This window comes from Macrobrachium nipponense, chromosome 40, assembly GCF_015104395.2.
Source record: "Macrobrachium nipponense isolate FS-2020 chromosome 40, ASM1510439v2, whole genome shotgun sequence".
In the NCBI taxonomy this organism is placed as follows: Eukaryota; Metazoa; Arthropoda; class Malacostraca; order Decapoda; family Palaemonidae; genus Macrobrachium; species Macrobrachium nipponense.
Window position 1 is genome coordinate 51005748 of NC_061101.1, and position 26690 is coordinate 51032437.

The window sequence follows — 26690 nt, forward strand, 5'->3', positions numbered from 1 at the left end:
TATATATAAATATATATATATATAAAATCTATAGAGATATAAATATCTATATAGATATATATATATATATATATATATATATATATAGTATAGATATATATATATATATATATATATATATATATATATATTATATATATATATATATATATATATATATATATATATATATATAGATATAAATATATAAGCGTGTGTGTGTGTCTGTGTGTAACATACCTTCCAGAATACTGACCAGAGTGACGTGTCTACTGCGTTTGCCAGCTGTGTTCGCCAAAGACTCGAGTTTAGTGCCAAGGAATAACAGACCCCTGACATCATCCAGAGGAGTGTTTCTACTCAGAAAGTATTAATAGGCTTCATTGAGTGGAAACGCCTTTTTTTTGTATATATGTTGTTGTCATAGAAGTGAAACGAATCCAGCTGATGACATGAGCCTTTATGCGTAGTTTACAAGTTTTTTAAGGTTTATAAAGTCAAAAATTTCACATGATTTCTATTTTACAATTTCATATATTACATATCGTTTCAATATCTTTATATTTTCTTTTCTTCAGGAACTGCCTTCTAGTAATTCTAAAAGGTAACTTGTTGATTACATTACGTACGTGGAACATTATTTGCACTTTTTAAAAAAATCATTCATGTTTCGTATTAAAATAATATTAATATATGGACATCTTGTCATTTCAGTCAAGGCTGCATAATTTTTTCATCCTTTATGTACCTTACAAAATTATATAGAAAATAGTAGTTTTATCGCTTATTTTAAATCGCTAGAGACTTTTTGATGGACTATCTTTCTTTCTTTTCTTTTATCAATCATGAATAAAATTTGGGTGAGCATCTGGTGGAAAAACAAACGAAAATGAACGTCATTTTGTTATTATCATACAGAATATTAATGATCTGAAAGGAGTCAGGTATATTCCACTTCAGATATAACTGTAACTGACAAACTGAAGTTTTGCAACATTGGGATGCATTTACTGAAAATGAAATATGTCGAGATGCACAAAAATATGATTATGAAATTATACATAAACAAAAAAAAATCACATCTTCACCTGAACAAAATTGTAATATTTTGTGAAATATGCATTAAAGAACCCAACAACAATTATGTTATTTCCACTCTTTTGATATAAACAGCATAGCAACAGGAGGCATTCTACTGACCTGAAATCTATTTCTGGGTTCTGAGTAGAAAACGCAACTCTGAATGAAGTCATTCGTAAGTTATTCCTTGGCAGTGAATACGAGCTTTTGGCAAACGTAGCTGAGTGATGCATTAGACACGTCACAGTGGCCAAGAATTCTTTAGGGTATATATCAAGAAGGAACCAGGCAGTGCAGTCAGTATTGATCAGACAGCTAACGACAAACATCGCTAAGATTATTAACCATTCAAATACGACATTCCAAGTTATTAACGCCACTAAAAAGATTTAACTTTTCGTGGGAGATATAGCTACAAAATTCAGTTAAGTAAACAAAATGGCTCCAGTTCAGAAGATCAACTCTTACTCCATGGCTGCATCTGCATCATCTTCTTCAACGTTTAGTTCAAAAGTGACACACCACGGTGACTGCAGGACGGAGTCAAGTGAACATTGGGACACACCACTTTTCATCGCTCCTTCTGGAACCACCTTCAGCTTCAGTGATGACTTTCTTTGAAAATGCCAGAGCTCGATTCCATCAGGAATTGACAAACTTCTTGGCTGAGTGGGATGACACAGAAGAGATGGACGACTCCTGGTTTGGGAAGGAAGCTATTCTCAGTAGGCAAATCAGCCCAGAAGCGCAACTTTCGTCTCACAGCAAAATAAGAGATAACAAATTCGCTGCATGTGTCAACGAAAACGGTGATTATGAGGTATGTACATGCTTTCACTCTTTGCTTTATCAGGGATGCAAATAATTAAAGAAAGCTTATACCATTTTATCTATAATGCAAAACATTCATTTTTAGTATTTTCTCATTACCATCTCTTATGTGGAAGTAAAATGACCAACTAACACATTTCATTCCAGGTCATGATGAACATCAGTGAGTTGAAGCTGAAGGACTTCAAAGTGAGAGTGACTGGTGAGAGGACTGTCATGGTCGAGGGTTACAAGGAGGAAGGCAACAGTATTAGAAGTTGCCATCGATCCCCAAGGAACTTCCGTTATCAGTTCTCTTTGCCTGACAACGCCACTTCAGATGCTGTGTCTGCTGTTTTGTCTCGTGATGGCATCCTCATCATTACAATCCCCTCAAAGGTTAGTGGTTTAGTTCCAACTCTTGAATTTAGAAAGATTTACATGCATTATTTTACAAACTTTAATCAGATATCAGTTTTTTTTTACATATTTATCATTCCCTCAAATATTTTCAGGCACGAAATGCAAGAAATTCTGAAATATCTTTGATGGAAAATGATATTGTTAATCGAGCAAATATTATCGGAGAGTCTGGTGAAAAATGTGGTAGAAAAAGTAAAGTCATTGAGATACAAAATTGCCAGTCAGCAGCAGACTCTTCTGGAAGCAACTTGATATTGTCTTCCCATCGAGGCTCATTGGAATCGGCTCCAGGAAGAGACCCTTTAGTGAGATGTGAGAAGGAAGCGTTTCAAACACTAAAGAAAAAGGAAGATGGCTCAAGATTAACAGAGAAAAACGATATCTACACCGAGAGCTGCATGGAATCCTTCAAAAATAACTCTTCTTCAACTTCCAGTTTCACTGAATCTAAGGACAGTTTCTCACAGAATTCTTTGGCAAAAGAGAGACGGGTGAAGGAGACCATCATTCCAATCAGGATGGAAGAATCAGGTGACAGATGCCTCAGGAGCCAGGCACAAAGTGAAGTCACAATATTTCATCAGAGTTCTCTCCACAACAATGATTCCTGCCTTGATAAAGATACTCTTTACCACCTCAAATCTTCAAACGCCAACATGGCATTAAGCCAGTCTGAAGAATCAGTTACTAATTCTACTGAATTGCAGAATAAGGTATGCTATTTTTTATGATTTCAGGTTTTCTTTAATCATGCATTTAAAACGAAATTTAAGAAATACCTGCATACACATATGCACAATGATTATATTTTTCTAGATTCTTGTCATTTCCTAGCTTTTAAATCTGAAGGTTTTGCCCTCAAACCTCTAACTATAGTATTGCATTACTTTTACAGGTTTTAAGATGCACAAACGACAATGAAGAAAGCTCTGGTACACCAGAACATTCCACAGTTGCCCAAAGGAGTGAAGGACTACAAATGCCTTCCGAGGGTAACATCGTGTCCCGTGACCCCAAAGGCAACGAAATGGTGACAACAAACAAGTGCATGTCCAGGTCCACTCAATCAAGAAACACAAAGTTCAATGATCAAGAAATCTTGTCAGACGCAAAGAATTCAGAGATAATTGCCAGAGAATGTGGAAACAGTGAAGGAGTCACTGATGAAAAGGAAACAGCGGCCAATTTCCGTGCTGTACATCTTGTTCAAAAAATGTCCAGCGACTCTCAAGAAGAAAGTAGAAGTTTACTTTGCGACAACAAAAGAGGAAAACCAATGACTTTGGGAATCACACAAGAGTTGCAGATCATGAACAAGAGTCTATTCCTTGAGGACTCTCATTTCATCTCTGTAAAAGCATCAGTCATCTCTGCCCTTAAAGAAATTTTGTCTGGATATGGCAACATTCCTGAAACTGCAGACGTAGTGGGTTTTTACAGAAAATGCCAAGAAGAAAATGTTATGGACTGTAATACTCTCTCTTTCTCACAGGAGGAAGATTCCAGTTATAAGGTAATAAGGAAACTATTTTTTTTCTTTACTTTTCAGTCACTTGTACCAGAGGATTACCGTTACTGTATCACAGTCTCTGACAATGAAGTAAGGGCCAAACCTCATCATATAAATAACTCACTACCAAATCCTTTCTTTTCAGTTTGTTGTCGACGTCTGCAACTTAAAGATGCAGAGCCTGACTGTTTGCGTGAAGAACGAAAGGGAAATTTGCATTGAGGGAAGACACCAACCAAAGAGAGGAACCCTTCACCACTCACAGGACTTCACGAAATCTTTCCTTCTCCCAAGGGATGCTGTCATTGGTTCTGCCTCTGCATCTGTCTCTTCCGACGGATTTCTTTTGATCTCTGTCAACAAAGAGGTGAGTCTCACTAAGGCATATGCTTTTAGAGTCTTTACTAAATCCAAAATCTACAGTATATCTAATAACAAGACCTTTCTTGACTAGACATAATCTTTGGTTTCAAGTCCTTCAATGTTTCCTTTAACTCAAACGTCATCAACAGGTAATACAAAATTTTTTGTTGTTTGCAACTGTAAATTTCATCGGAGGTTCCCATTCATTTATTTTTCAAGAAATCTTATGTACCAGGCCTCTTCAAAACATCCCCAAAACATCCCAATATGAAACGAAACTAGCACGACCGTTTCCTTCCTTATATTTTTCATTCAGGCACTGTGCATATAGCATGTATATATAATAAACAAATAAAGATTTTTCGAGTCATCAACCTCACAATTCATAATATAATAATATATTTCAATTTTCTCATTTTTAGGGTTCTATTGAAGCCAAATCCGATGTAACGCATGTTAAGGGAATGCTTGAGACCATAGTGGCGAATCAACATTCTGATGAGGAGGAGGAAGCCAAAGTGTTTAGAGATGTTAACAAACTGTCTCAGGAACATCAAGGACAACAGCAGGTGCTCCACAGAAATGAAAGAGAACAAGAATTGGCCTCGGATTCCTCTTCAGCTTCTATAGCCAGCTGTGCTTCAGTGGCTGCTTCTCATGGCATTTCAGAGGTAAAAATTAGTTTGTATTTGACCGATGATGCAAATTGCTTTCTATAATGATTCATTTTGTAGAACATTTTCTTCCCTATTTAATTTCGCAGTGAAGTAACTCATCTCATTGATGTTTTGTTGTAGGAACAAATCGTTAATGTCAAAGAAGGGGCAGAGCAGCAAGAGGTTCTGTCCATTTCTGAGGTTATCACTCCCAAAGTGGAGGAGGATGCAAAGTTCTTCGATTCTAAGGATAGAGCTTACTATATCAGTCAGGAACAACAGATGATGAGACTTCCATCTGAAAAAGCAGATTCAGACGAATTTCAAAACAACTCTTTTCTTGAGCGAAAGGAACAAAAACAATCTCTTGAAATTCAAGCCTTGGAAACTTCAACAAATAGAGTAACGGAAGAAGTAACACAAGAACACCAAGATTACTACCTTGTTGCATCACCATCATCAACGCCTTTTGAAGAAACTGGGAAACTACAAGAATTAGAGGCATCTGTTACTGCAATCGAGGAATTAAATGGAATCTCTTCCAACGACAACTGTAGACCTTTACCTGTGCAAGAGAAGGGGCTCTTTGATGAAGATGCTTTTTATGAAAGTGTTCGTCATCACTTCAAAGTTCAGAAAATGGAGACTTCGTCTGAACATGCAGACTCATCTTTCATTAGTGGTGATGTCGATGGGAAAATAATTATTCCTCTTCTGGATGATCAAGAAGATTACGAGAAGACTAACTACTTCGAGAATGACAACGAATATACGGTAAGGGTATTATAAGATCGATCTTTTTCGATGATCATTTTTTCTCTCTACGATCCATTTGCTAATGAAAGTCCATAACAGTGAATAATTTTTGTTTCATGAAGTTATTCAATATGATTAAATTTAGTAAAATACAAATCCTTCTTATTTTCAGATAATCTTGAATGTTGGGAAACACCTGAAGGAGACAGAGATGGAGGTTAAAGTGGTCAGCGGAAATAGAGTCCTCATCAGATGTTCTTCATTCCTGAATGAAGGCGAACTTGACCACCTCAGAGTCTTTTCCAAGACCTTCCACTTACCAGATGACATCGACGTCACCTCAGGCCTCTGTGGGGTTTCCTTGGATGGCATTCTTGCAGTCACCTTCACTAAAAAGGTCACTATTCTAAAATATGTCCATTCATATTCTCGTAATACACTGAAAACTACAGCTAGTCACATATGCATGATTATATTTGTACTGGTTAAAGGAAACAATTTTACAGACATTTTGATCTCTTAATTATCAGCTTTAAATTCTTGTATCTATTTTCCTACTCGCCTCCCACAGGTCGTCTCGCTGGATGCCGTTCAGGTAACAAATCATGACGAAGCCTGTTCTAATGAGAGTTCTCAGAAAGACTGGGAATCCTACATCCTTAGAGGAAAGTCAGTCCTTAATGTGGAGGAATCCACAAACAGCGAACATTTCACTGGTCAGGAACTCACTTTGTCACTGGAGGATGAGGAGGTAAATTCTTCATATGGCGAAGAGGATAATACAGAGAAGACCACTACTGCAGAAGACGAGATTTGCGACGAAGCCGAGTCCTTCTCAAGAGATAGAAATGCTTTCTGGCAAGCTACCTGTTGCACTACTTCTCCCTCGCGTACAAGGACTTGCGAATCCGAATCAGTACAGGTAACGTGTTTCCCTCTCTATTTGATACATTCTATTACATTCATTTTACTAATCACTTGTGCGCAAAATTAATAGGGGAACATATAATTAGATTAACTTTATGTTGTAACTAATTATTCCCATCGTTTAACTACATTATAAAATGAATACCTGACGATGAAAACACTCATCTGAACATACACAAACGATGAGCAGGAAAACTGTTCACAGAATAGGTCACTCTTTCTCAAGGACTTCTCCAAAAATGAGTCAGTCGGAAGGGATGAAAGGAAACATGGGAAAAATGTTAGTTGAGAAGAATCCGCAATAAAAGAGCCTCACAATTGCGGAAGGAGATTAATTAAGATCTTTTGATATTCTATTGACAAATGGAGAAATGACAAAAATTATTCTAAGGGGATAAAAGGACATATAATTCGTTTATCCCGATCTCATGAACATTCTACAGTAGTATATCTGTTGCTAAACAACTGTGGCTATAATTAAAATTTTTCATTTTATGTTTCAGGATCCCTTCCAGTTACTGAATGCAGGAGAATCAGAGTCTGGAGAAAAGGCTTTGTGGATGAGGGAGACCACTGCAAAGGACACAATGAATGGAACGTTGGCTGGTGTTACGGTTGAAGAGTTTGCACAGGAAGAAGTTGGCTTCAAAAGCACTTCTTCGGATGGTCAAAGTCAAAAGGTTAATATGAATGGTCATCGCTGTGAAGATTATAATGTTATTAATCAGGAAACAGAAATGATGGAGCAAGAAAGGAACATAAACACGTCACTGGAAGGGGTCACATCACCTGCACTTACAGTGCTTCAAGAATTAAAGTCAAGGTTACAAACTCTTGGAAAAGATACCGACAGGTTCTCTATCACTCGCAATGGCTTTATCCTGAAAGTTGAAGAGAAAGGGACATCTTTGACAAGGATGCTTTCTTTGAAAGGGCTCGTTCCTACTTCGTGAATGGAACTGAACGTCTCTCCTCTGTTGGGGACGAACAGACTAACTTCAAGAATCTTCTTTTCACAAAACATTCCGAAGAAAATAAAGTAGCAACTTTCGGCGACGATGGACAACATTATATGGTAAGTCTTTAGCGATAAAATTGCATTCCTTTCAGAATACAGAATTATCCTTCACTGTCTGCTGTTAAATGTGCCTTATTTTACTTACATTTCATATATACTCAAAGAATTTAAATTCTTTTTCAGGCCATCTTGGATGTCAGTCGCTGCACAAATAACACACAGCTCTACATTCAGGTTGTAGAAGGAAAGGAAATATTAATACAATATCCTCAGTCAAATGAGGGTGAATCGGAGAACGTGGAATACTTTTCTATGACATTCGATCTGCCTTGTTGTGGCATCGGATTTGGACTCAGGTGTTTTTGTGGAATTTCTTCTGATGGCATTCTCTTCATCATTCATTCTCTAAAATGGTAAGTGAAATCACTGTGTTATTTTACATATAGAAACTGTGAAAATGATGAATTCTCTCTCTCTCTCTCTCTCTCTCTCTCTCTCTCTCTCTCTCTCTCTCTCTCTCTCTCTCTCTCTCTCTCTCGCATTTTATTTTATGTACGACGTAAAGTGAAGGCTGGAATTATATTTCTATTAGTATGCATCATCTAACCTATTAGGTCAAGTCAAATGCTGGCTATTCACGTGGATGTTAACATATGAGTTACACTAATCAAGGAAATTGTCTCTTCTCTTACAGAATTTGGAAAGCAATGAAACAATGTCCTGGAATCAGAACGATGCTAAGACACAAAGTTGGTGTTCTCTAAATGGAATTCCACTAAACAAAGGAAAATTTCTCCAGAAAGGAGGTTTTATCTCAGGTGCAGAGAAACGTGAAGCATCAACACGAGAATCTTTTGGAAGATCCACAACTTCCTCAGGTGTTTATAACTTGAAAGAGCAGAGCAACACCAACATCAAACTTCTGCCAATCACTAGAAAGGGAAATTTCTTCCAGGATTCTTTCTTTCAAGAGGTTCAGCACCTTTTCCAGAGGGCCATAAAAAAGGTTATCAAGAACTGCACTGATCAAGAGACATGCAGACATGCAAGTGACATCAAGACCTACAAATGCTTGTGCAAGCAGAACCCTACTTTGCAAAATCAGGCTTTCCATGTTGAAGATGACCACATCAGCTGTCAGGTAAGAATATGTCTGATCAGATTTGATCTAAAGTCCTTTGTTTTTTTAAATGGAAAAAATTTACGTAAAAAGCATTTTGAATATTCAGTAATCATCTTCCCATTCCTCTTAACAGATATTACTGGACGTCGAAAACGTAACTGAAGAATCGACGACAGTTTACGTGACCGAAGAGAAGGACCTTGTCATCGAGGGCCACCTGAAGGAGGAGGAGGAGGAATCCTCACCTCAACTCAGGGCCTGCAGGCGATGCTTCTCTCTTCCCTCCAATGTGGACTTCAGCGAAGGAACGGCTGCTATGTCTTCGGACGGAATACTTTACGTCGTTTTCCAAAAGACAAATGACGATCAGCAATAGACGAGGAACTCTGTATCACGCTGGGACCTTTCTTACTTTCGATACATTTCACGTTAAGACTTAAACACGTTTTTATTTCATATTTATTTAAAATTTACTTATTTTATTATGCTTGTATTTTTCTAAATAAAAAGAGGATGCGTTTTCTAGGTTTTGATTTTGAAGTATTTACATCAAAATGGATATTTGAAAGTCTTTAATTATTCAGGAACATTACTCATCTTTCCCCAAAAGTAGAGAAAATGCAGTTATTCTCATGAATATAAGACTGAAAGTTTTGTTGAGAAATTTTTGATGAAGAATTTTGAAAAACTGTTGATTGATAACTACAAGATTTGAGATAATTGATAGGGAATAATAAACGGAGAAGGAAAACGAAAAAAATTGCAGACCTCAAAAAAACATGAAACAGTAATGTCCTAAAAGAACATACAGAAAGTAGACACAAGAAGTGTAAAAAAGAATGAATTTTTAGCAACAGATGAAAACCCAAATAACTTAATTAAATGGTTGTTGTTCCTGTTCATTAGTCATTTAACGAAAATGTCGAATGAACTGTGCATAAGTCCATATTAAGCACAATATTAAGAGAAATGTAAACAAAAGTATATTCTTTATTACACTTGGCAGTATGAGAGACTACGTAAAACTACTGTCTGAATAAAGTGCTATGAGTAACGCCAAACTTTTGTTCACGCGTCCACACCCTCCTCCCTCCCTCCCTACCTCCCCACCCCCCTTTCCCTGTATAACGGCGTCAATAACCAAGATGTTGCGATGGCAATCTTAGTAGCTATAATTCAGTCAATTACTGAAAGGTATGTCCAAAGGATTTTGAGCCATTGTCCTGGTATGTCTTTATATCAAGATGCATTTTATTGATAACAACTGCTTTACTATTGTGCGTCAACCGTTTCTGAGGCAAAGTGCCGAAAATTCGCAGAATATGGTGCAAGTTGTGAGATGCCATGAAGAAGCAGAGGCTGCGACAGAGAGAGAAGCGTGGTTGTTAGATTTTGGGTAACATATCAAGCGCGAGCTGGATGGAAAAATAGAAGAAAAGGGTCTTAAGTGTCTTGTCTGATCAACTTCAAGGTCAAAAGAAAAATGTATAAGCCAGTAGTGAGACCATCTTTGATAATATGGAGCTGAAACATGGCCGGTAAAGAGAGTGCAATAAATTGGATGCGGTAGACATGAAAATGCCTAGGTGGATGTGTGTGGAGTTACAAAAATGGAAATGATCAAGAATGAAAGGAGAAGAGTGTCTTCCAAAGTCGCAGATCTATCAAAGGCGGCCCAGGAAAGAAGACTGCAGTGGTTTGGCTATGGAATGAGAGAGGAGGAGACATAACGTGGGGAGGAGCGTGATGCAGATGGAGATGCCTGCTGGGAGAGAGAGAGAGAAAGAGAGGAAGACTGAAGAAGCGAAGGTGGATGGGTATAGTTAAAGAAGATCTGAGAGACAACAATTGTCGGAGGACGATGTGTTCCACCGAGCCAGATGAGGAAAGTTGTCAGGAACATCGACCCCACATAGAAGTAGGAAAACGTTTATCCAGAGAATATTAGCGCAGCTGTTAAGATAAATGCGAATGGGGGAAAAGTGACAGACAGGTAAACTGAGGACGTCCTGAGATAACCCCAAAGAGATTGCTTCGGCTTGACATGAAGTGCATTGGAGATGAGCAGAAATCCTGGATAATAATAAAAAATAATGTAAATCCTCATTTTACTTCTATTTCTTGAGCCTCAAGAAATGAACAAACGAACACTCTGCCCCAAACACCTAAAGAGAAATCAAGAGATGCATCTAGTATGAATTTAGCCTTCTTCAGGACGAGAATATTCGGTTAAACAGTATATTATCTTTTTGGGAGTTGGCGAAAATAAAGGACTGTAGCAAAAGGCTCGGTTTCTTACATTACTTTCGGTCGTCCAACTATATTCTATATATATATATATATATATATATATATATATATATATATATATATATATATATATATATATATATATATATATATATATATATATATATATATATATATATATATATATATATATGTGTGTGTGTGTGTGTGTGTGTGTGTGTGTGTGTGTATGTGTTTGTGTGTGTGTGTGTGTCTGTATGAACAGAAAGTTTTAAGGGAACCATCGTTGACTGAATCTGATGATGAGAATCTTCATCAATTCGCATCCAGATCAACTCATTTAAACCTCGAATATGTAAACTACAGAGAACTTCTTAACCCGCCACATGTGTTTAGAAGTTCCATTATGGAAAATATACAGATAAGAATTTTTCAGATGAAGTCAATGCCACAGGGCGCATTTCACAGATACTTTTCATTTGCTTTTCCTATTATTGCATCATGCAATCAAAAAATGATTTATTCCTTTTCAATTATATTTCCACGGAGAAAGGAGTTTCAAACCGACTATACTCAATAAATCGATAGTTTGCTAAGGTCTCTAAACATTCTACCAATGCAATTTGGATACTAAATCTCAAACATTTTTTGTATCGCTGCAAATGTAAGAAAAAAATTATTTCTCATTATTACTCATTATTACTCATCTTATTTACATTTTTCTAAGTAAAGCAGTCAGACATAAGGAACGCCAAATATTCGATCTCTGGCACAGTGGCCCCAGGGAGGAAAATAGCCAAGTGATGCACCGGACACCTCATTCTGGTCAGGAACTCGAGGAGGAGCCAAAAGTACTTTAGGCCAAAGATCTTCGCAGTTTCCTTACCTTACTATTATTGAACTGATTAATCACTTTCAGTATAAGTCAGTTATGTTCCACTTTAAACAGTAGTTTATGGAAATATTGCAAGGCATTTATTGAATAAGAAATACGTACAGATATACAAAAAGTGTAAAATAAAAAAAATTATACATAGGTATTGCGAGACCCATATCATATTTTGACATAAAAAAACGTTTAATTTCGTCAAGTATTCATTAAAGTTACCATTGTCACTTAAGTTATTTTCACTTTCGACAAAGTAAACATGGCAACAAAAGAAGGAAGATGTTCCTATTCACCTGAAATCTATTTCTAAGTTTCTGAGCAGAAAACGCCACTGAATGATGTCAGTCGTGTGTCATTCCTTGGCACTAAACTCCAGTGTTGGGCAAACGTAGTTGGCTAATGCAGCTCACACGTCACACTGGTCAAAAATTCTTTCCGGTATATATAAGAAAGAACCAGCCAGTGCAGTCAGTATCAGTCAGACAACGAGCGCCGAAGCATCACTAAGAATTATAAACAGTTCAAATACAACATTCCAAGTTACTAACTCCTCTACAAATTTTAACTTTACAAGGGAGATATAGCGACAAAACCTAGTTAAGAAAACAAAATGGCTCCAGTTCAGAAGATCAGCTCTTACTCCATGGCTTCATCTGCATCATCTTCTTCAAAGTTAACTTCAAAAGTGACACACAACGGTGAATGCAGGACGGAGTCAAGTGAACATTGGAACACACCACTTTTCATCGCTCCTTCAAAAACCACCTTCAGTGATGGTTTCTTTGAAAATGCCAGAGCTCAATTCCATCAGGAATTGACAAAGTTCTTGGCTGAGTGGGATGACACAGAAGAGATGGACGACGTCCTGGTTCGGGAAGGAAGCTGTTCTCAGGAGGCGACTCAGCCCACAAGCACAACTTTCATCTCACAGCAAAATAAGAGATAACAAATTCGCTGCATGTGTCAACGAAAACGGTGATTATGAGGTATGTGCTTTCACTCTTTGCTTTTTCAGGGATGAAATTAATTAAAGAAAGCTTATACCATTTTATATATAACGGAAAACATTAATTTTTTTGTATTTTCTCATTACCATCTCTTATGTGGAAATAAAATGACCCACTAACCCATTTCATTCCAGGTCATGATGAACATCAGTGAGTTGAAGCTGAAGGACTTCAAAGTGAGAGTGACTGGTGAGAGGACTGTCATGGTCGAGGGATACAAAGACGAAGGCAACAGACTTAGAAGTTACCATCGATCCCCAAGGAACTTCCTTTATCAGTTCTCTTTGCCTGACAACGCCACTTCAGATGCTGTGTCTGCTGTTCTATCTCGTGATGGCATCCTCATCATTACAATCCCTTCAAAGGTTAGTGGTTTAGTTCCACCTCTTGAATTTAGAAAGATTTCCATGCATTATTATACAAACTTTAATCAAATATCAGTTTTTTTACATATTTATCATTCCCTCAAATATTTTCAGGCACGAAATGCAAGAAATTCTGAAATATCTTTGATGCAAAATGATACTGTTAATCGAGCAAATATTATTGGAGAGTCTGTTGAACAATGTGGTCGAAATAGTAAAGTCATCGAGATACAAAATTGCCAGTCAGCAGCAGACTCTTCTGGAAGCAACGTGACAGTGTCTTCCCATCGAGGCTCATTGGAATCGGCACCAGGAAGAGACCCTTTAGTGACATGTGAGAAGGAAGAGTTTCAAACACTAGAGAAAAAGGAAGATCGCTCACTATTAACAGAGAAGAACAATATCTACATCAACAGCAGCATGGCATCCTTCAAAAATAACTCTTCTTCAACTTCCAGTTTCTCTGAACCTAAGGACAGTTTCTCACAGCGTTCTTTGGCGAAAGAGAGACAGGTGAAGGAAACCATCATTCCAATCAGGATGGAAGAATCAGGTGACAGATGCCTCAGGAGCCAGGCACAAAGTGAAGTCACAATATTTCATCACAGTTCTCTCGACAACAATGATTTCTGCCAGGATAAAGAATCTTCTTACAACCTAGAATCTTCAAACCGAAACGTGGCATTAAGCCGGTCTGAAGAATCAATTACTAATTTTACTGGATTGAAAAATGAGGTATGCTATTTTTTTTATTGATTTCAGTTATTCTTTAATCCTGTATTTAAATACTACTTTCTGTAATACCTGCAAACACACATGCACAATGTATATATTTTCCTAGGTTCCTGTTATTTACTTCCTTTTAAATCTGAAATTTTTACCCTCAAACCTCTAACTATAGTATTGCATTACTTTTACAGGTTTTAAGTTGCAAAAACAACAATGAAGAAAACTCTGGTACAATAAACAATTCCACATTTGCTCAAACGGGTGAAGGACTGCAATTGCCTTCAGAGGGTAACATCGTGTCCTGTGAAACCAAATGCAACAAAATGTTGCCAACTACCAAGTGCATGATCAGGTCCACTCAATCAAGAAACACAGGGTTCACTGAACAAGAAATCCTGTCAGAAGCAAAGAATTCAGAGACAATGGCCACAGAATGTGGAATCAGTGAAGGAGTCACTGACAAAAAGGAAACACCAGCCAATTTCCACACTGTAGATCTTGTTCAGAAAATGTCCAGCGACTCTGAAGAAGAGACCAGAAGTTTCCTTTTTGACAACAAAAAAGGAAAACCAATGACTTCGAAAATCTCACAAGAGTTGCAGATCATGAACAAGAGTCTGTTTCTTGAGGACTCTCATTTCGTCTCTGTAAAAGCATCAGTCATCTCTGCCCTTGAAGAAATTTTGTCTAGATATGGAGAGATTCCTGAAACTGAAGACTTAGTGGGTTTTTACAGAAAATGCCAAGAAGAAAATGTTATGGATTGTAATACTCTCTCTTTCTCTCAAGAGGAAGATTCCAGTTATAAGGTAATAAGGAAACTATATTTTTTCTTTACTTTTCAGTCATTTTTACCAATGGATTACAATTACTGTATCACAGTCTCTGTGAATGAAGTAAGGGCCAAACCTCAACATGTAAATAGCTCACTACCAATTCATTTCTTTTCAGTTCGTTGTCGACGTCTGCAACTTAAGGAGGCAGAGCCTGACTGTTTGCGTGAAGAATGAAAGGGAAATTTGCATTGAGGGAAGATACCAAACAAATAGAGGAACCCTTCAGCAGTCAGAGGGCTTCACGAAATCTTTCCTTCTCCCACGGGACGCTGTCATTGATTCTGCCTCTGCATCTGTCTCTTCCGACGGATTTCTTTTGATCTCTGTCAATAAAGAGGTGAGTCTCTCAAAGGCAGATGCCTTAACTAAATCCGAAAACTGCAGTAAATTTTAAAATACTTACCTCTCACGAGTAAACACATACTTTGGTTTCGAGTCATTCAGTATTTTGTTTAAAACTCAAACGGCGTCAAAAGTTTCTACAAATTCTATGTTGTCTGCAATTGTGAATTATATCGAAGGTTTCCATTCGTTTATTTTTCAAGCAACTCTTGAAAATATCCCAATACAAAACAAATCTAGCAGGACCGTGGCCTTCCTTTCATTTTCCATTCTGGCACTGTGCATATACAATAAACAAGTAAATAAAACAAATTATTTTCAGAAACTTCTATTTGACAATTCATAATATAATAATATATTTCAATTTTCTCATTTTTAGGGTTCTATTGAAACCAAATCCTATGTAACTCATGATAAGGAAATGGTTGAGACCACAGTGGCGAATCAACATTCTGATGAGGGGGAAGAAGACAAAGTGTTTAGAGATGTTAACAAACTGTCTCAGGAACATCAAGGACAACAGCAGGTGCTCCACAGAAATGAAATAGAACAAGAATTGGCCTCAGATTCCTCTGCAGCTTCTATAGCCAGCTGTGCTTCAGTGGCTACTTCTCATGGCATTTCAGAGGTAAGAATTAGTTTGTGTTTTAACGATGATGCAAATTCCTTTCTATAATGATTCTGTTTGCAGCACATTTTTCTTCACCATTTAATTTCGCAGTGAAATAACTCATCTCATTGATGTTTTGTTGTAGGAACAAATGGTTAATGTCAAAGAAGGGGCAGAGCAGCAAAAGGTTCTGTCCATTTCTGAGGTTATCACTCCCAGAGTGGAAGAGGATGCAAAGTTCTTCGATTCTAAGGATAGAGCTTACTATGTCAGTCAGGAACAACAGATGACAAAACTTCCATCTGAAAAAGCAGATTCACACGAATTTCAAAACAACTCTTTTCTAGAGCGAAAAGAGCAAAAACAATCTCTTGAAATTCAAGCCTTGGAATCTTCAACAAATAGAGTAACACAGGAACAGCAAGACTACTACGTTGTTACATCACCATCATCAACGCCTTTTGAAGAAACCGGGAAACTACAAGAATTAGAGGCATCTGTTACTGCAATCGAGGAATTAAATGGAATCTCTTCCAACGACAACTGCAGACCTTTACCTGTGCAAGAGAAGGGGCTCTTTGATGAAGACGCTTTTTATGAAAGTGTTCGTCATCACTTCAAAGTTCAGAAAATGGAGACTTCGTCTGAACATGCAGACTCATTTGTCATTAGCGTTGATGTCGATGGAAAAAGAATTATTCCTCTTCTGGATGATCAAGATGATTACGAGAAGACCAACTACTTCGAGAATGAAAACGTATATACGGTAAGGGTATTATAAGATCGATCTTTGTCAATGACTATTTTTCCTTTCCAAGATCAATTTGCTAATGAAAGTACCATTACTGTGAACAGTTCTTGTTTCATAAAGTTATTCAACACGATTAAATTTAGTAAAATAAAATACCTTCTTATTTTCAGATAATCTTGAATGTTGGGAAACACCTGAAGGAGACCGAGATGGAGGTTAAAGTGGTCAGCGGAAATAGAGTCCTCATCAGATGTTCTTCATTCCTGAATGAAGGCGAACTTGACCACCTCAGAGTCTTTTCTAAGACCTTCCACTTACCAGATGACATCGACGTCACCTCAGGCCTCTGTGGGATTTCCTTGGATGGCATTCTTGCAGTCACCTTCACTAAAAAGGTCATTATGCCTAAATATGTTCATTCATATTCTAGTAATATCCCAAAAGCTACATCTAGCCACATTCACATGATTATATTTGTATTGATCAAAGGAAACAATTTTACAGACATTTTCATCTCTTAATTATCGGCTTCTAATTCTCATCTGCATATCCCCACTCGCCTCCAACAGGTCTCGCTGGATGCCGTTCAGGTAACAAGTCTTGACGAAGCCTGTTCTAAGGAGAGTTCTCAGAAAGACTGGAAATCCTACATCCTTAGAGGAAAGTCAGTCCTTAATGTGGAGGAATCCACAAACAGCGAAGATTTCACTGGTCAGGAACTCACTTTGTCACTGGAGGATGAGGAGGTAAATTCTTCATATGGCGAAGAGGATAATACAGAAAAGACCACAACTGCAGAAGACGAGATTTGCGACGAAGCCGAGTCCTTCTCAAGGGATACAAATGCTTTCTGGCAAGCTACCTGTTGCACTGCTTCTCCCTCGCGTACAAGGACCAGCGAATCGGAATCAGTACAGGTAACGTGTTTCCCTCTCTATTTGATATATTCTATTACATTCATTTTACTAATCACTTGTGCGCAAAATTAATAGGGGAACATATAATTAGATTAACCTTATGTTGTAACTAATTATTCCCATCGTTTAACTACATAACAAAATGAATACTTGACAATGAAAACGCTCATCTGAACATACACAAACGATGAGCAGGAAAACTGTTCACAGAATAGGTCACTCTTTCTCAAGGACTTCTCCAAAAATTAGTCAGTCGGAAGGGATGAAAGGAAACATGGGAAAAATGTAAGTTGAGAAGAATCTGCAATAAAAGAGCCTCACAATTGCGGAAGGAGATTAATTAAGATCTTTTGATATTCTATTGACAAATGGAGAAACGACAAAAATTATTCTAAGGGGATAAAAGGACATATAATTCGTTTATCCCGATCTCATGAACATTCTACGGTAGTATATCTGTTGCTAAACAACTGTGGCTATAATTAAAATTTTTCATTTTATGTTTCAGGATCCCTTCCATTTACTGAATGCAGGAGAATCAGAGTCTGGAGAAAAGGCTTTGTGGATGAGGGAGACCACTGCAAAGGACACAATGAATGGAACGTTGGCTGGTGTTACGGTTGAAGAGTTTGCACAGGAAGAAGTTGGCTTCAAAAGCACTTCTTCGGATGGTCAGAGTCAAAAGGTTTAATTATTGAAAGGTCATCACTGTGAAATTGAATAATGTTTTTAATCCAGGAAACAGAAATGATGGAGCTGGAAAGGATAAAACACGTCACTGGAAGGGGTCACATCACCTGCACTTTCAGTGCTTCAAGAATTAAAGTCAAGCTTACAAACTCTTGGAAAAGATACCGACAGGTTCTCTATCACTCGCAATGGCTTTATCCTGAAAGTTGAAGAGAAAGGACTCTTTGACGAGGATGCTTTCTTTGAAAGGGCTCGTTCCTACTTCGTGAATGGAACTGAACGTCTCTCCTCTGTTGGGGACGAACAGACTAACTTCAAGAATCTTCTTTTCATGAAACATTCCGAAGAAAATAAAGTAGCAACTTTCAGCGACGATGGACAGCATTATATGGTAGGTCTTTAGCGATAAAATAACATTCCTTTCAGAATACAGAATTCTCCTTCACTGTCTGCTGTTAAATGTGCCATATTTTACTTACATTTCATATATACTCAAAGAATTTAAATTCTTTTTCAGGCCATCTTGGATGTCAGTCGCTGCACAAATAACACACAGCTCTACATTCAGGTTGTGGAAGGAAAGGAAATATTAATGCAATATCCTCAGTTAAATGAGGGTGAATCAGAGAATGTGGAATACTTTTCTATGACATTCAATCTGCCTTGTGGCATCGATTTGGACTCAGGTGTTTGTGGAATTTCTTCTGATGGCATTCTCTTCATCACATTCTCTAAAATGGTAAGTGAAATCACGTTGTTATTTCACATATAGAAACTCTGTGAAAATGATGAATTGTGTTCTCTCTCTCTCTCTCTCTCTCTCTCTCTCTCTCTCTCTCTCTCTCTCTCTCTCTCATTTTATTTTATGTACGACGTAAAATGAAGGCTGGAATTATATTTCTATTAGTATGCATCATAACCTATTAGGTCAAGTCAAATGCTGGCTATTCACGTGGATGTTAACATATGAGTAAAGGTCTTAAAGTTACACTAATCAAGGATATTGTCTCTTCTTTTACAGAATTTGGAAAGCAATGAAACAATGTCCTGGAATAAGAACGATGCGACGACACAAAGTTGGTGTTCTCTAAATGGAATTCCACTAAACAAAGGAAACTTTCTCCAGAAAGGAGGTTTTATCTCAGGTGCAGAGAAATGTGAAGCATCAACACGAGAATCTTTTGGAAGATCCACAACTTCCTCAGGTGTTTATAACTTGAAAGAGCAGAGCAACAGCAACATCAAACTTCTACCAATCACTAGAAAGGGAAATTTCTTCCAGGATTCTTTCTTTCAAGAGGTTCAGCACCTTTTCCAGAAGGCCATAAAAAAGGTTATCAAGAACTGCACTGATCAAGAGACATGCAGACATGCAAGTGACATCAAGACCTACAAATGCTTGTGCAAGCAGAACCCTACTTTGCAAAATCAGGCTTTCCATGTTGAAGACGACCACATCAGCTGTCAGGTAAGAATATGTCTGATCAGATTTGATCTAAAGTCCTTTGTTTTTTTAAATGGAAAAAATTTACGTAAAAAGCATTTTGAATATTCAGTAATCATCTTCCCATTCCTCTTAACAGATATTACTGGACGTCGAAAACGTAACTGAAGAATCGACGACAGTTTACGTGACCGAAGAGAAGGACCTTGTCATCGAGGGCCACCTGAAGGAGGAGGAGGAGGGGGAGGAGGAGGAGGAATCCTCCCCTCAACTCAGGACCTGCAGGCGATGCTTCTCTCTTCCCTCCAATGTGGACTTCAGCGAAGGAACGGCTGCTCTGTCTTCGGACGGAATACTTTACGTCGTTTTTAAGAACCCCAAAAAACAAATGGACGATCAGCAATAGACGAGGAACTCTGTATCACGCTGGGACCTTTCTTACTTTCGATACATTGCACGTTAAGACTTAAACACGTTTTCATTTCGTATTTATTTAAAATTTACATATTTTGTTATGCCTGTATTTTTCTAAATAAAAAGATGATGCGTTTTCTAGGTTATGATTTTGAGGTATTCACATCAAAATGGATGTTTGAAAGTCTTGAATTATTCAGGAACATTACTCATCTTTCCCCCCAAAAGCAAAAGCAGAGGAAATGCAGTTATTCTCATGGATATAAGACTGAAAGCTTTGTTGAGAAATTTTTGATGAAGGATTTTGAAAAACTGTTTTCTTGAGAACTACAAGATTTTAGATAATTGATAAGGAATAATAAACGGAGAAGGAAAACGGAAAAAAATTGCAGACCTTAAAAAAACATGAAACAGTAAGGTCCAAAAGAACATACAGAAAGTAGACACAAGAAGTGTAAAAAAAGAATTAATTTTAGCAACAGATGAAAACCCAAATAACTTAATTAAATGGTTGTTGTTCCTGTTCATGTTAGTCATTTAAGCAAAAAAGTTGAATGAACTGTGCATAAGTTTCATATTGAGGCCACAATATTAATTGCAAATGTAAAACAAAAGTAAGTAATATTCTTTAATTAAAGTTTGGCAGTAATGAGAGGCTACGTGAGAAACTACGGTCTGAAAATTAAAGTGTGTTATGAAGTAACGCCTAAACTTTTGTTTCCTTCTTACGACCGGCACCACGCAGTGCCCTCCTCCTGTGCCCTACCTCCGCCTCCCACCGCCCCTCCCCCTTTCCCTGTAATAAACGCTGGTCGTGCAATAACAACCTAAGATGTTGCGATGGCAAATCGTAGTAGCTATAATTCAGGTCAATTACTGAAAGGTATGTCCAAAAGGATTTTGAGCGCCAATTGTCCAATGATATGTCCTTTATATCAAGATGCATTTTATTGGATAACAAACTGCTTTACATATTGTGCGTCCAACCGGTTTCTGCAGGCAAAGGTGCCCGAAAATGTTTGGCAGATATGGTGAAAGCTTATGAGATGCTGCCATGAAGAAGCAGAGGGCTTTCGACAGAGAGAAAAGCGTGGTTTGTTAGATTTTGGTTAACATAATCGAGCGGCAAGGCTGGATGGAAAAATGGAAGAAAGATGTCTTAAAGTGTCCTTGTCTGATCACTTCAAGGGTCACAAAAGAAAATTTATATTGACGGGTAATTGAGACCAATCTTTTTGAATAATATGGGAGCTAAAACCACTGGCCGGTAAAGAGAGTGCAAGACATGTTGGATGCCGGTAGAACAATGAAAAATAGACCTAGGTTGGATGTGTGTGGAACGTTACAAAAATGGAAATGATCAAAGAATGAAAGGAGAATAGTGTGCCTTCCAAAGTCGCAGATCTTAATCATAAAGGCGGCCAGGATAGAAGACTGGCAGTGGTAAATGGCTATGGAAATGTGAGAAGGGAGGAGACATAACGTAGAGAGGAGCGTGATTGCGAGATGGAGATTGCCTGCTGGGAGAGAGAGAGAGAAAGAGGGAAGAAAGACTGAAGAAGCGAAGGTGGATAGGTTTGTAGTTAAAGAAGATCTGGAGAAGACAACAAAATTGTCGGAAGGACGATGTGTTTCACCCGAGCCAGAATGGAGGAAAAGTTGTCCAGGAACATCGACCCACATAGAAGTAGGAAAAACGTTTATTGCCAGAAGAAATTTATTGCGCAAGGCTGGTTAAGATAAATGCGAATGGGGGAAAAGTTACGACAGATGTAAAACTGAGGACGTCCTGAGATTAGAACCCCAAAACAAGAAATTGCTTCGGTTTTGACAATGGAAGTGCATTGGAGAATGAAGCAGGAAATCCTGGATAATAATAAAAAATAAAATGGTAAAATCCTCATTTTACTTCTATTTCTTGAGGCCTCAAGAAATGAACAAACGAACACTCTGCCCATCAACAACCACCTAAAGAGGAAAATCAAGAGATGCATCTAGTGACATGAATTTAGCCTTCTTCAGGACGGAGAAATATTCGGGTTAAACAGTATAATTATCTTTTTGGGAGCTTTGGCGAAAAAATAAACGGAACTGTAGCAAAAAGGCTCGGTTTTCTTACATTCTTACTTCGGTCCGTCCAAACTATATCTAGCGCCAGCAAACTCGGTCACAATCTCTCGATGTTATTGTTATTATAAAGAGAGAGAGAGAGAGAGGTGTCTTCCATCCAAAATACATTGTTATGCAGTAATGATTAATAGTAGGCACGCCTGCAAGGTGGCGTGCTCGTATGGTATCTTGACCATGCCAACCAGTTCGGATGGCCGCGAGGTTCGATTCTCGGGCATTCTTCCTTATTAAAGATGTGGAAAGAGATGTTTATTTTCTGGTGATAGATAAGTTCAACTCTCGACGTGGTTCGGAAGTCACGTAAAGAAGCGCCGTTGGTCGCAGGGTTGCTGAAATAACGGCCAACTGGTTCCATGCAACGTAAAAACACCCATACCAAACAAACAATGCTAATAGTACAACTGAAGCATAAGAAGAGAGGTAGAAATCAATGTTTTAATAGAAATTTCTTCGTATATTAAGGAGAATTGGAAGTCACATCACGATGTTTTCCATTTATATTATTATATATATTATGGTTATGTATATTATATTATATATATATTAATTATTATATATATATATATATAATATATAATAATATATATATATATATATAATAATATATATACATTATAATTATATGTTATGCAAGCAGAATGTAGGTACTGAAGAGAACATGGTTAATCCAAATTTTACCCTTTATTGTTACCAAGATATTTCATCAACGTCTAAGAAATGGTTCGGCTTATTCAGGTAAAGACAAAACATGTTGCCAAGGAACACCTTGAATAGCCCTACAATATATTATATATAATATATATATAGTTATAATAATATATTAATATATAATATATATAATATATTATATAAATATATATATGGTAAACCTTCTACCATGATGTAAATATGTTATTTTGGTAAATAGCCTGGCTAGACGTCTTAAGCTTCATTCCGCGTCCCTCTCCACGGCATTTGGAAAAGCATATCTATCTCTCCAAGCCTTTTAGTCAGATGGGGAATAAGTAAGGAAACATTCACCGTCCATGGAACAGGGTTGTTTTGTCGACTTGTGTAGTAAACTCACATTTGCCACCCGGTGAAAGAAGGGAAAATTAGAAAAAAAACCCCCCAAGGAAAATCAGGCTCTTAAAACGAACATTTATAAAATCGTAACGAATCCAATTCAAGTGCATGTTACCAAAGCTGACTAGACCCATCTGCACCAAAGTGTGTTTTAACAGCCATTGCATTTCATGCTGTTTATAATCATAATGAAGAAACGCGTGAGGATGTCGAGAAGTTAAACTGTTATTGCGTCTATCAACACTACCCATATACCCTATATATCATGTTTATAATTTTCTGTTTTTAATGGCCCCCATGATTTAAAACTACGTAGGAATAAGGGAATATAAAAATCTTAGAATTATACATAGATCTTGTGACATTAGATCCAGCGCTTGGCCTTTGCTCAAATTGTATATTTTGTATTCTTTGTAAGAGTAGAAGTGAATAACTTTCAGTCCGTGGTACACTAAAGCTGTTTTGGATCACCCAAAAAAATTAATAAAAAATAATCTTCAGTTTCAGGTAGCGAGAGAGTGAAGTTATACTTGCAGGAGTTCAGATTAATTTAATTTAATCTATTTTTTCTTTCACTTCTGCTAGTATGCATAAAGTATTATTTTGTTCACGGTATGAAAGAAATGAGAATAATAAAATCACTTAAGTATGATATTCATATACTATAAAATTAAATCCGCAGTATGATAATACTTGTTACCAAAAATGGAGAAACAATTCCTAATTGTTTGCTAATCACTTTATTTATACTTTTTTACTGTGTAACAGTAAGTATTGAGAAATGTCCGGTAGTCTACTCTTTGGCAAGGCACTCCGAGTCAGGCTAAAATAGCCTAATGATGTACCGAACACGTCACACTGGGCAAGGGTTCTACCGGGTATATATAAGAAGAAACTGCCCAAGGGTGCCAGTATCAAGAGTAACTCACACGAAACAACATTCCGATTTCTCTCAAAGTTTTCCCATCTTGCGAACAAGACTGTCGCCTGTTGTGCAGTGCAGATATTCAGACAAGACATAATCTATACCGTCAAGAAATGGCACCAGTTCATAACGTGACCTCCTACTCCGTCGCTTCAACGTCATCAGCGACCTCTTCGTCTTCCTCGAAAGTGATGAAAAGCAGTGACTTCAGGAGAGAGCCAAGTGAAAGCGAAGACAGATTTCATTCGGTCACTTCAAAGGGATTTTCCTTCAGCGACTCTCTCTTCGAAAATGCCCGGGAACGATTCCACCACAGAGTCAGGAGGATTCTCGACGATTGGGATATGACGGAAGGCGTCGACGATTCCTGGTTTGGCAAAGGAGCCATTTCCAGAACAGAATTCGACCATGAAAGAGTCAGTGCACATTCCAGTGAATCTGAAGAGAAGAATATTTATGCTGCTGTTTCCGAAAATGGAGATTATGAGGTAAGATGTTTGACTTTATTTGAGCTGCTAACTGAACAGTCTTACATAAATGCACAAATGTAAACATCACCCTCTAGTGCTGTACAGCATATCTTATGATTATTTCCTCCCCAGATCAGGATGGACATTGTTGGCATGAGGCTGAAAGACGTCCGAGTGAGAGTGGCTGGCCAAAGGCGTCTGGTGGTTGAGGGATCAAAGGTTGAGGAAGGAGAGATGAATGTCTGTCGCCATTGTCAAAGGAAGACCCTTTACCAGTTCCCCCTGCCAGACGACGCCAAGATGGAGGCCATCTCCGCCACTTTCTCCTGTGATGGAATTCTGATCATCACTGTTCCTACGAAGGTTAGTCATTCTCTGATGAATAAATAATGACCATGCTGCAAATACTATATTTCGTTGTAACATTTTATAGCATTTGTAATAACCATCACTTTCTGCACTTTCAGATAATCACTTGCGAAAGAAGTGGACGCTATTTACAAGAAAACATCCTTCCAGAAACAAGAAACTCTCGACATTGCACAACTGGCGCTCATCCAAGCTTCGCAGAACCATCCCAAGGGAGCACAACTCTTGTAAAGGCGAAGGAGAAAGAATCCCAACAGCTTTGTATGAACAAGAATTACACTTCAGAAATGAAAAGATCCAATTCCATTTTCCAGACAAGAGCTTTTGATGTGAATTGTGCTTCTGATTCTGCACCTGGGGCTTTCATCTCAAATGTTCATTTGGAAAAAGGCAGAAAGGCAAAGGAAGTGATCATTCCCATCATCATGATTGAATCAGACGACATAGCAGAGAGAAGACAGGAGATGGCCTACTCTAAGGAACCAGGAGAGTGCTCAAGCAGCAGCGAGCAGTTATCCTCTGTGCAGAGGCAAAGTAATCATCACATGTCAGCCAGTTCTGAAGCTACCCTTTCAACTGAGGCTGAGGGATCAAAAGTTCAACGAAGGCAAACTCAGAAACAGGTATTACGGTTTTGTCTCTCTTATTCATTTTATATTGATTACTTCTTTTCCAAGAATCAAAACCAAAACTTTCGCAACAAAATATTTGACCTTCAGCAAATAACATTTTTAGGTGATATTCCTGTCCTTCCTATTTGATGAACAAATGAATGAACTTCTCATGCAATTTGTACTGGTGTTTTTCACAGGGCTTGGCAGCTACAGAGTCGCTCCCAGTTACCAGCAATGAAGAACTGCTACTGGAAAATGGGATTACTGTAAATGATCACAAGAAAGATGTTGATCAAATTGTCATGGTTGCTGGGGCTGATACAGAGACAAGTGGCAGAACAACATATGATCACAGAAGAACGTTGCAGCATAAGATATCTGAAGGCCTTCTCAGTCCCTGCAAAGAAGTTTGCTGTGAGAAGATACAGCGGGTCAATGAAATGAAGACTGCGTGGGATATACAGTATTCAGAAGACGGTTCTCCTAATTCTCATAAGGAAGGAAAGCAAAGTCTTGACTCTGATGAAATGCATACAAAATCGTCTGCTTCACAAAGTTCTGTCCTACTGGAAGTCAGTGAAAAGGGCAGTTTTCTTGAGGATCTACACTTTGTCTCCATGAGGGAAGTCATGATATCTGCGCTTCGTGAAACCTTGTCTGAATACAATGAAGTGCCTTCAGATGAAGATTTACTACGTTTCTACAGGCAGTTGCAGAAACAAAATGCAATAAATCACAGTGAACCTCTTTCAGTAACTCAAGATGATGATACTCATTATAAGGTACAAATATATTTACAAATACTTGTTAAGGTCTAATATTCTTGAACTACTGTGGCTTTTTCTATGCTAATTTCTTAATCAGTGAACTTCAGATGAAAAGTAGAATCGGTACCTTTCATCTTTAACAACAATTATACCCACAGATCGTCGTTGATGTCTCCACCTTGAGAAGAACTGGAATTGATGTGTTCCTGCGGAACAGAAACGAAATCCAGGTCGTGGGAGAATCACTACACCACGAGAGTGACTATCAAGTCTCAGAGATATTCAAACGTTTTGCTCTTCCAGAGGAAATGTGCAATGTGGCCACATCAGCATCATTATCTTCTGACGGGTTTCTGATGATTACTGTTGTGAAAAAGGTACTTCAAACATTTAGCCAAAAAGTGTCCAAATACAGGAAACATTTTCTATTAATACGAGTTATTTGTTTTGATAAGTTGACT

At 37.8% G+C, this 26690-nt stretch overlaps 3 protein-coding genes across 3 annotated transcripts; all 3 read left to right on the forward strand.

Annotated features, from left to right (window-relative positions):
* Positions 1-1452: 1452 nt before the first annotated feature.
* LOC135212242 (uncharacterized) lies at positions 1453-18032 on the forward strand. Its single transcript, XM_064245684.1, has 10 exons — positions 1453-1879; positions 2038-2268; positions 2385-3005; positions 3188-3805; positions 3948-4169; positions 4588-4836; positions 4963-5595; positions 16595-16819; positions 16994-17341; positions 17850-18032. The coding sequence occupies exons 1-10, from the start codon at positions 1667-1669 to the stop codon at positions 18030-18032; spliced, it is 3543 nt and encodes a 1180-aa protein (XP_064101754.1). The 5' UTR covers positions 1453-1666.
* Positions 7928-9165, forward strand: LOC135212358 (uncharacterized). Its single transcript, XM_064245751.1, has 3 exons — positions 7928-7935; positions 8217-8663; positions 8779-9165. The coding sequence occupies exons 1-3, from the start codon at positions 7933-7935 to the stop codon at positions 9019-9021; spliced, it is 693 nt and encodes a 230-aa protein (XP_064101821.1). The 5' UTR covers positions 7928-7932; the 3' UTR covers positions 9022-9165.
* An 82-nt stretch (positions 18033-18114) lies between the features above and the next one.
* On the forward strand, positions 18115-19881 carry LOC135212243 (uncharacterized). The gene is made up of 4 exons (XM_064245685.1): positions 18115-18422; positions 18549-18770; positions 19053-19499; positions 19615-19881. The coding sequence occupies exons 1-4, from the start codon at positions 18363-18365 to the stop codon at positions 19879-19881; spliced, it is 996 nt and encodes a 331-aa protein (XP_064101755.1). The 5' UTR covers positions 18115-18362.
* Positions 19882-26690: the final 6809 nt, after the last annotated feature.

Coding starts and splice junctions, on each gene's coding strand:
- LOC135212358 (XM_064245751.1), top strand. Junction 8,664..8,778: donor ATGACCACATCAGCTGTCAG/GTAAGAATATGT, acceptor TCCTCTTAACAG/ATATTACTGGACGTCGAAAA.
- LOC135212243 (XM_064245685.1), top strand. CDS start 18,363: ATGAAACATTCCGAAGAAAATAAAGTAGCAACTTTCAGCGACGATGGA. Junction 18,771..19,052: donor TCATCACATTCTCTAAAATG/GTAAGTGAAATC, acceptor CTTCTTTTACAG/AATTTGGAAAGCAATGAAAC. Junction 19,500..19,614: donor ACGACCACATCAGCTGTCAG/GTAAGAATATGT, acceptor TCCTCTTAACAG/ATATTACTGGACGTCGAAAA.
- LOC135212242 (XM_064245684.1), top strand. CDS start 1,667: ATGACTTTCTTTGAAAATGCCAGAGCTCGATTCCATCAGGAATTGACA. Junction 1,880..2,037: donor ACGAAAACGGTGATTATGAG/GTATGTACATGC, acceptor ATTTCATTCCAG/GTCATGATGAACATCAGTGA. Junction 5,596..16,594: donor AGAATGACAACGAATATACG/GTAAGGGTATTA, acceptor TCTTATTTTCAG/ATAATCTTGAATGTTGGGAA.